Source organism: Uloborus diversus, chromosome 9, assembly GCF_026930045.1.
Source record: "Uloborus diversus isolate 005 chromosome 9, Udiv.v.3.1, whole genome shotgun sequence".
NCBI classification, from domain to species: Eukaryota; Metazoa; Arthropoda; class Arachnida; order Araneae; family Uloboridae; genus Uloborus; species Uloborus diversus.
This window is the reverse complement of record NC_072739.1, coordinates 89,896,973-89,907,972: the sequence shown is the minus strand read 5'-3', so window position 1 is coordinate 89,907,972 and position 11,000 is coordinate 89,896,973. Positions and strand designations below refer to the sequence as shown.

General features: G+C 32.2%; 1 protein-coding gene across 1 annotated transcript in view; it reads right to left on the bottom strand.

Annotated features, from left to right (window-relative positions):
- LOC129229440 (uncharacterized) overlaps window positions 1-11,000 on the bottom strand; it is a 51,690-nt gene that overhangs the window by 25,315 nt on the left and 15,375 nt on the right. Inside the window, exons 4-6 of the mRNA XM_054863750.1 lie at window positions 10,445-10,611; window positions 4,358-4,568; window positions 2,759-2,902 (exon numbers count right to left, since the gene is read on the bottom strand). Of these exons, the coding sequence (XP_054719725.1) occupies window positions 2,759-2,902; window positions 4,358-4,568; window positions 10,445-10,611 (522 nt within the window). The remainder of the gene's footprint in view (window positions 1-2,758; window positions 2,903-4,357; window positions 4,569-10,444; window positions 10,612-11,000) is intronic.

Below are 11,000 nucleotides of genomic sequence, written 5' to 3'. Positions count from 1 at the left end.
TTAAACAGCACTTAAAATAGGCTACCAAAAATTTGAACTTTTATTTTGACCATTTTTACTTTGTTTAAGAACATTATTTTTCCCTCCAAGTGTGAGTAAAATGTAAATGTGTGATTTAAAATTAAATAAAACTTCTGAAAATATAACTAACTGTAAAAGAAGTCAAACAACGGTTTGACTAATAAATAGCTAAAATTAGCTAAGCCAATGCTTTTGGATTTGTTCTAGCAAAGTGATCAAAAATAGCTGGCAGTTGGTGGTCCCATGGACCACCAATTGTTTTTTTATGGTGGTCTGAGGCAGATTTCACTGGTCTGGGACCAGTGGACCAGCAGTAATTTCTAACGCTGCTGTATTAGAATTTGCATTCATATTAAAACCAATGACTCTGGGGAGGTGTTTTCACCCCCCCCCTTCACTTAGCAACAGTTGTTGACAATTCATCACTGTTCAAATCTGCAACAGAAGCCCCCCCCCCCTCCCTCTTCTGCACTGCAAAATGCTACTACGAATTTGGATTTTCAAAAGTTGGCAGCTCTGCCTATATATATGGTCTACTAGAAAATTTTCTCTGATCAAGCAAATGATGCAGTTTTTAATACTTGCAACAATATTTACTATACAACATAATTTCTTTCATTGCTTCTCAGCTCTTGCCTGTGTGATAGCAATTTGTAAATTTTATTTTTGATGAATGCCTTGTCCTTTGGAGCTGAAGAGCTTAAATATTTTGCTGTTATGCTATCACCATTTTTAATTTTTTTTCTCAGCAGCAAATTTTGAAAAGAGAGAAATAAGAGAAATTTGTAGGGTGCAAGGTCTGGGGAAAATGGAGGATGCAAAAGAACTTCAAAATCTAGCTGAGATTCACTGGCGATTTGCCAAAACTAAAAGTGGTACAATGCAGTACGATTTATTTGCTGTTGAACATCTGCTGTCCTCTTACTATTCTCTCCTGATCTTGTACCCCCCAATTTTCACTTATACACTCTCAATATCATTCAGAAAGCAATATTCCACAACATAAAAAGTAAATTGTTATGCCAAAGTTTGCACTAGGGCACATGACTGTGCATTCCCCACAACTTTTTCTGAAATCCCACTCAATAAAAATCCCATTGCATGCTGTTCTTGCAGTTCAGCATTAGGTAATTTCTCTTTTTAAATAATAAGTAAAAAAATCTTTAATGCAATTTTTTAACAAGGAAGAAAGAACAGACTTCTGTTTCAAACACGTGTGGCACTTGAATGAAGCCCGGTTCAAGCAAACACTTTATCATTAATAATTCAAGTGGAGTGGTGTCAGGTTTACATGCCAAATGTGCCATATTTGTTAGATTCCCATAATTTATTGTAAAATGTATGCAGGACCTGTAGATTTAATCAAAATAAAAAGCAAATTTTTGTGTATGTATTGAGCATAATTCAGACATTGTTCACACATCACGTTCGCCACGTTAAGCGGACAGATGAATGTTTTCCCAAAAGGGAGAAGCATTCATATATTACGAATGCTTGTAAAGCACATTACAGTACTCTCACTCAATAGAGAGAGAGAGAGAGCACTCATCTTGCGGAGACTAACGAATTGAGACTCCCAACTGGACCGAAGTCAAATATCCAGCTTCTTGTCACGCTGACGGGTTTCGTACTATATGGCTTGCTGTCATGGCAACACCAACCAAAAACTTGTTTTAGAGAGAAAAAATAATCACTGACGTGACGTATGGCAATATGTGAATGTTGCTTTAGTCCATTACCTCCTGTCCAGATGTCAAAATGTTTAGTTATACGATCATTAGTTCCAAGATAGAGTAGAACGTCAAAAAAAAAACGAAAACATTCCCACGAAGTTTTAATAATATTTCCTTTAAGTTAAGTAAACAATGAAAGTTGAATTTTGTCACAAACTATAATTACACATAAACCTGTTTCTATGAGGTGGACAGAGACTGCAAAAAAATAGATTGAAACTTCACTGGTAGCTACTAAAGTTGTTTTCGCAACACTATTAAAAAATATATATTTTTTAAATGTGGTGGATAGGGACCTCATAAAAAAAGTCTCACGTAGAAAATAACCCAAACAATTGTGAAATAACTAGGAATTGCTTCCTTAAACGAAATTAAAATTAACCAAGTGACGATAATTTAGCAGAATAGTTAGACAAAATTTCCCGATTAAGGAAATTTTTGGGAGGCCACAGTGACCTTCCATCAGGAGTGGCCCTGTTATCACTTGAAGATACTACCTCATACTTGTTTTATAAATAATTTGATCAATTGAGTCCCAATTTGATTGAAATTTTCATATACCACAAAAAAAAAAAAAAAAAGACTGCAGTAGAGTCAGTTTATTCGATCAAACGGTATACTATTTTCCAGGTTATTTTCAAAACATTCAAACAATTTGAAAAATCTGAACTACCTATGGTGGCAATTAATTTGGATTTTTGATGTTCTTTTAGACTAGATAGGAAAGCTTTGGAGTTTTTTTTTAACAAAATATTTTGAATAGAGTTAAAATGAAAAATATAATACTTTAACTTTTGATTAAAATCATAAAAATATGGATATTTGAATTATATGTAAAGTGACTTAAAGAAATTGAGAGAAATAATGTTAAAAATTTGAATAATGATGTACTGTTTCTTTTTATGTAAATCCTTCATTAAGATAATGAAATACTGCAGTACTAAAACATGTAAAAATACAAGTTGTGAAGTATTACATACAAGTCAGATTTTAAGGCAATTTACCTGAGGTGGGTGAGAAAGAAGATTGTCTAATCTAGGTATGAGGTCATTCATCAGCCTTGTAGGCCACATTATTTCTGAAACAAAACCGTAACTAAGTCCCTGCGCTGCAGTGAAACGTCTTCCTTGCAACAGTAATTCACATGCCTAAAATATAATATTCAAGCAAATTCAAAATCAGAGCATAACAAACAAAAATAAAAAGGCACTTTTAACAATGGAAAGTATAGGGGTGTAACATAATAGTGAAAAGTTAAAATGGGATTGCTCTTAAAATGCAATCTGAAATAATTATTCTTTACAATTTCATTCCAAATCCAAGACTCTTAGAGAGAGAAGGATTGTTGTCTGACTTTCCATTAAAACTTGAAATGGGGTAAGAACAACATTAATGCAGTTTCTTATGCAAAGAAACTTACACAGCTAATGTTACTTTACTTTTCATTTAATAAAATGAAAAGTTTTATAAACTTTTCCATCCAAAATGCAATTTGTAACTTTAGTACAAATTAGCTAAATAGTTTTAGTTATCCAACGCTTTTATTTTTGCTTTTTCTATAAATGATTTCTCACTATTTCCAAAACTAAAGTTCGCTTGAAAAAAGAATTTTCAAATAGGAAAACTTTTACACAGATTGCCAGATTTTTGCTTGTTTTATGCAAATTTAGCTGTTAACATTAAATTTTCAACCTTTATTGTAAATTTTATAAAAATCAAAAATTATACTTCAAACATCAAAAGCATGTGTGTTAGCTGTGTCTGAAGAAGTAATAGGTGGAGTTAAACAAAGTTTGGTTCATATGTTGACCCTAGAGGGTAGAGGTGCTGACTCCATTTTGGTGCCAATAGCTACAAAAGGGGTTGAGCAATCAAACATTTTTCTTGTTACTTGTGACTGCTAGAGCTTGAGAAATAACAAGCAGAATCGAACAAAAATGGATCTACAGGTAAATTTTAGAGGGTACAAGAGCCAATTTGATTTTGGCAAAAAGAGCTCAAAAAAGGGCGGTGCGAGCGAACATCTATTCTTGTTCACTGCGAGTGCTATATTTTAAAAAGTAATGCTACATTTTAGATGAAATCTAGAATAAATAAAACCTACACCAAAATGGGAGCTGATTCAAATTTGGCATTAATCACTCCAAAGGGATATGATTTGTTGCCATCATTCACTGGAATGAAAATGGCTGAACTAATACAAAAATGTGAAAGATAAACGATACTAAAACTCTCGAGAAAGCTTTTCACGTGATCTTGATTGTTGGCAACTTATCAGAAAAACGGCAATGATGTAAAATTTTTATCTGTTGTCATCTTTCCTTTGATAACAAATAAAATGTTTGAAATGAATTTCATCAAGAACTTAAAAATGATTTTTAATTTCCACTCTTTGATTTTGCTTTTGTGGGTATATTTTGATAATTTGAAACTTGGCATGGTCGTCGCCAAATTTTCATGTTGGTAAATTTATTTTGGTAACCCTATTGTTTTATGGTAACTCCAGGCAAAATAAATATTTTCCTATTCTTTGTTAACGTATTCAAAGGAAAATCATTCCTTACACAAGCAATGGTGGTAAAAAATAAGAGTAAATGACTTACCCTCCCAGAACCAATAACTTGTGGCAATGTCAAACTTAAACCTCCTTCAGGCACATACCCAAGTTTTGTAGCAGGTATACAAAAGGTTGCTTTGTCACTTGCTAACACAATATCACATAATGCCAGGATTGCCACACCAAAACCAATTGTACATCCATTCACTGCGGCTATAATTGGTTTAGAAACAGATGATATAGCTAGAATAAGGTCCCTAAAAATAAAATAAACAATTTTATAACTATATTGAAACAAAATCAGTATTCATTTCAATTTTGACATCTTGAATTTAAAATTATGTTTTTCGCAACCATGATTGCAATAGGATCGTACTTGTTGAGTTGCTTATTTCTACAAGTGGAATGGAATAGTAATAGCCAAGAAATTAGCACCAGGCCCGCGCCAAGCCTGATTGGCGCCGTTGTGCAAATATATTTTTAGCGCCTTTCACAATTGTGTTCGAGGAAAATATAGTTAACACCTGCAGCGGGGTTTTGTAGACAAATATAATATAGAAAAAATGTTTGGCGTTTAATTTGTTCTAATATATATATATATATATATATATATATATATATATATATATATATATATATATATATATATATATGTACTAGCTTTTACCCGCGGCTTCGCTCACGTTGATGTAGGTTTTTTTTCAATCGATTCAAGTTTTAACAGTTAACACAGGCAGAGGTCAAATAGTTACCAAAAAATGGTTTGTCTCCAGTTTTGCTGACACTTCAAATTGCCTGCCCTTTGATACATTTAAAAAATGTATCAAAAGTTATGATTAAAACTGAAAATCAGGGGGAAGGGGGTGGGGAATGAAATGTCAGCGAAACTGGGAAAACACCCAAAAAGTCACACAAAATAAATCACGAAAACGTTCAGGAGTTCTAAAGAAGTTTGTTTAGGTAATTCTCAAAAAATCCAATTTGAGTGAGGTCAACTATTCTTAAATGAAGTGAAACAGTTTCCTTAAATCCCGATCTCCGTCAAATAACATCCAGCGCTACACTGGCTATCTAAATTACTGTATAATGTATAGCTTTCTTACCGGAGATATTTTCCTAAAATAGGGTCAACAATCACTACAAATCCTGATTCTAATAATGTCCCTTTAAAGTGAGAACATCAAACCTTTAAAATCTCCATTAGAAGGAAATCAACTGTTTCTAAATAACGTAAACATGTCCTGATTACAATACCAAAAAGTTCAGAGTGAAAATACCATTAAAATTAGAGTAAGGACAACAGTTTTTTTTTTTTTTTTAAAGTTCCCATTTAAATGAGGACAATAGTACAAAAAATTTCTCAAAGAGAAAAATTCCCAAAAATCTCTGTTAGAATGGTCTCTCTCAGCGTTTTCAAATAACATTTTCCTCTGATGATCTCAGTCATGAGTATTTCCAAAAATCTTCATCAGTACAGGTCCGATAGGATAAAAAACAAAAAGAAAAAAGAATGAAAGGAAAAACAATATTCTCCATTGCCGTCATTAAAATAAGGTCATTAATTCCACAAAATCATAATTAGCATCATTAACCCTTAAAAATACACACACAAAAAAGGAAAAAAGAAAATGAAAAGTTTCGTAAAAAATTTAAATAATTCGCCCATGCACTAACGTAGTCGCCTGGTAAAAAAATGAATTTGGTGGATTAATTTACATATTAACAGTACTTTTAATGTTATTTAAGAGTGTTTCACTAATTTGGCGGATTAATTTTAACTTCAAAACCTCATAGTACTAATTGATCTCTTTAACAAAATTAATTTGGCGGAATTTTTACATTTTAATGCAACTTTTGTAATGACTATAGCACCAAAATTTCACACTCCTCCCGAACACGTTATCATAACTCTTCCTATCAAGTAAGTTTTTAAAATGTCATTTTTTTAGTTTCATTTTATATTTTTGCAATTAAAAGCAGCGTTAAAATGTAAAATAATAAATCCAAATCCATTATTAATCGCCAAAGAACCACAGTACCATCCATTCGCCAGAGACTTTCCAAGTTTATGAAACTGCGTGAAGTGTTTGGTTAATCGATATTCATAAGATATGATTTTTAATTCCGAACAGAAGTTGCTATAAAGAAAATGTTTGCATGTATTTGGCCGTTCTAACTAAAAATAAATCTTTGTTCGATGGTAACTGGGGGTAGGGGGGCAGACTATTTCATAACTTTATTTAGTTACCAGATAATTGTATGTAGCAAAAATACCCGGCGTTGCCTGGGTCTGTAATAATTATAAGAAACAATGGCTACTTTTATTCGTTCTCTGCTGTAACTGAAATAACTCTAAATACACCGCTTTGACGTGTTTAAAAATAGAGCTTCTTCCTTACCCATAAAAGTAAAATGGCAGTAAGTATGAAGAACAAAATAGTACTCTTTTAGAAACGAAAACACGATACTTAAGCATATACAACTTTGAGGAATTTCCAATATATGTAATTAAACTTCACTTGCTTAAAAAGATTTATCTTTCTTTTTCGAACATAGTCTAAAACCTTCTCTATATTGCTATTGAAGTACAAACTTTTAAAAAACGTAGCCACCAGTAATCCCTTACTGCGATTTAAAATGTTATTAAATTTGCATTAATCGTATTGGGATAACTTAAATGAGGCTCCTTCTCCCTACTTTGTAAAGCTGTGTGTTACTAATTTTCATCGAAGAGAGAGTGTCGCCAAATACTGAGATACTTCTGGTGATTATAAAATGTTGCTACCCGAAATGTTTCCAATAAATAGTAAAAATTTGGCAATTGTTTGAAATTGTGCGCAAAGACAAATTAATGGAAGTTTTTGTACTGTTTATGGATTTGCTTGATTTAAATGGTGGATAATTTTACGTATTAACAAATTTAAAGAAAGAAATATAAAAGAAATGGTAAAAAGTAACCATTTGGTTACATGGTGAAAACCGAGGACAGTATTGCGTACGCTTTAACTTCACAAACAGCGACAGTTGAAAAAATTGCCAAATGCCTTAGCTATTGAAATGATTCAACAAAAAATGTTTGGCTAGTTTCCTGCTGATCGATTAAATACCCAGTCAATACAAATAAATAAAAAAACGCATTAATTGCCTCAAAGTTGCATTAAAATGGGAAATAATCAGTCAAATCCCTGTATTATTAGCCAGTCTTGTGCAAAAATCTTACTTCAAGATTTGACTTAAGAAAAGCCTTGAACAGTTACGAAAAGCAAAAATAGTCAACAATACAACAATTGTCGCTATCGACAGGGAGTTGAGATGATACACTAAATACTGTATTGAGTTGAGGAAAGCCTTCGAACATGGAACTAAAAAGCTCATACCTCGTTTTTTATTCTACTTAGAAATTTCGAACAGGTTCCATCTTCAGCAGAAAAATCAGAGCTTTCAATGGACATAAACCATATTTGTTTCCGTTAAGGAAATTAATATCACATAGGGATTGTTTTTGGTTGATATAGCTCCCCCTCCCAATGTTTTGAAATTTAAGTCATAAAAACAAAGTTTTCAGGCGTTCATGATGATATTAGGAAGAAAAGATGAGGGAACTTATTTAAAAATTTCTTAATTACAGATTAATTCTGTTAATTACAGTTTCAATAAGAATCTCTTAATTCTTACTGAAACTAGTTTTAAAACTCAATTTTTGTTTTTCTTTAGTGATTTAAGAGGGTTCTCCCCTCCCTGAAAATTTTCCAAAATGGAAGTCCTAAAAACGCAATTGTAAATCATTTTTTGGTAATGTTAAGGGGTCTGGTAATTTTTGGAAATTGAAGCTCCAAAAACCCAATTTTAGAGTATCTTCAATGTTAAATAAATGAATTTGCAACGTTTTGATGCCCAAAAATGTCCAATTATTGCAGTCACGTGTTTCGGTATTACAAGGAGCACTCTTTCTCAATGCAAAGAAGTGTTAGCTTTTGGATGAAAAGACATCCGAGGAACGCTTTCCTCAGATGTCTCTTTTATTCAATTCAATTTTATTTTTCCGGTTGGAAACTTTTCCTCCGTTTGGAACGTTTTTGTTTGGCAGAGCTCGGAGTCTTTTTGTCTCTCATGCAGTCGTGCATTGTACGACCTTGCACATAGGGACTTGATTTGCGCCGGTCATATTATGACTGGTAATGCATATGTATAAAAAAGAAATGCCCATTAGAATGCAGTAATAAAGAAAAAGATTTTATGGTCGATATCCACAAGTACAATTATCATAAAGATTATTTACAGCATATAACGAAATATATTTTTATATCTTATCAATTTTAAATGATGGGAATTAGTAATCTGGAAATTTTGTATTTAGGTGAAGTTTTGCTACTTAAATTCCTCTACATAGGTGTTTTTTCCTGAAAAAACGCTATTCCACACAGAAAATTCTTTTTTTTTAATGTTATGTCTGCTTGAGGGGCATTTCACGGTATTTCGAACAAATGTAGAATCTGTAACATTACTTTTTTTTGCCATAACTATTTAATTTACAGTTTGATTAGCACATTATTTTAATTTGAGTTTGTGTGTAAAAAGACAAACTCAAAATAAAATAATGTGCTAATCAAACAGTAAATTAAACAGATATGGCCAAAAAATTTATGTTATGGACTCGACATAAATGTCAAAAATACTGTGAAATGCCCCTTGAGTTAAGTCTAAAAAAATTATGAGTAAAATCATATCACCTATCATACCCATCACAACGAAAATTTCACTCTCCAAATAAATATTAAAAACTGTTGTCATGGTAATATGCAAAATTAGAGCAACATCAACTTCAGTCAAGTGAGAATAATAAGCAATTTGAGATTGATTGCTCAAAAACTATCTTTATAGAATTTCTTTACAAAGGGCAGTACAAGCTAAGCAATTCTTTGATCTAATCATTACGTAAAATTTTAGTTTTCACTTACATTAATTTACATATGGGGAGAAAAGGCAAGATGATTTTAACAAACTTTTACTTTTAGTGTACAAATGAAGGAGAGCATAAAAATTAGTAGTGCTTCAAGGTGTAAAAATTGAAAATGTATTATTTTATGCAGTTGTTCTTACGTATTAAACATTTTCTCTCTTAAAAGCATTGCCCTTGTCAGACAGGGCGTAGGTTATGGGCATATTTACACAAGTCTGTGCCCCACAAGGGAAATCTTCTAGCTAACAGTTTTTTATTTCTAATGCTTGTCTGAGATCTGTTAGTGAAAATTATATAGGCTATGTTATGATTAAAATTATTTACAACAAATGGGATCACTACACAGCATTTTCCTTGTGTAAACAACGTACGGCATTTTGAAGACTTAGCTACAAGGCTATCTGCAATTTTTTGCTATAAACCAGTAGTTAGGTGGTGAAACGTTAATATACACTTTTATTGCAATAAATCCTATGAATTTTATGTTTTTACGTTTATATAGAACATTAAAACTTTTTTTAGTGTGTGTTTGTAAGGGAGGGGGGACACCACAAATTACCACCCCACGGCGTCACTCATGGTAGGTACCCCCCTGAGAGAGTGCACTATTTTTCATAAAAACAGCTGTTTGAACCATTACTATGTATTAAGGTCATCCCATTAGAGATTAAATCAATTAATCATTTTGGAAAATCAAATAAATTTACTAAAGACTACCAGGAAATTTTTCAGATTTTTTTTCATCACTTACAAAATTTTCAATAGCTAAAAATAAAATATTGATTTTTAGGAAGTGCTGTTTCATTTTAGTTCAAGTGTAAAAATAATCTGAACAAGCAAAATCAACAATGTTTCAAGAACTGTGAAATTGTCCCTTTTTCACAATTTTATTAGCTACTCTAAAATTCTGTGAGTGTGTGTAGAGCACTCAGTAAAGCATTAAACAGAAATTTTGAAAAACTCAACAAAGTTTGAGAATTTAGTTACAAACAAGAAAATGTATGAAATGGTTACTTTGAATCAACAAACATTTAGAATCAAAACACTCAAATCAGGGAATCAGAAATAAGATTTCCTTCCCACAGAGCACCAGTAACACATCTAAGCCTCAGATTAACAATAAGATATCCTGCTCTGAGGGGACAATTTCTACTTAAAAAAAGGATTAAGTACCTCATAACTAAGGACATTTCTTCTGCCATTTGTCTTTTATAATCTCCAATTAACTGCGACAAGTCAATGCCTCCACAAAAATAAGGACCGCTACTGCTCAACAATACAGCTCGCAATGTTGAATCTTTCTTTGCAAGTAAAAATGCTTCTTTCAATTCTTTCATGGTCTGCAAAAACATATATCTTCAGTTAAAAAATAATCAGAGAAACATACAAGTGCACATATGATTCAATTTTTTACATCCTTTACTAAGTTCTCACAATGAAAATAAAAACTACTGTTTCATTCGATTAAGAGATCCCCCACATGTGATGTCATGATTTGATGGGGATTCATGAAATTGTGACAAGGGGGAGGAAGGAAAGTAACAAGATATGTATTGTCATGGGCGGGTAAACAGCAGTAGCTTCAGAAATGAGCTCTGAGAACATTTGAAGAAACGCTTTTTGGATTCAATAATAATAGGGAAATTATAGAATTAAGAGTTATTTTCAGCAGAAACTGAATAAGCAAGCTTGTAGTACAATAAAGCTACTGTACAATAGTAAACGAAAA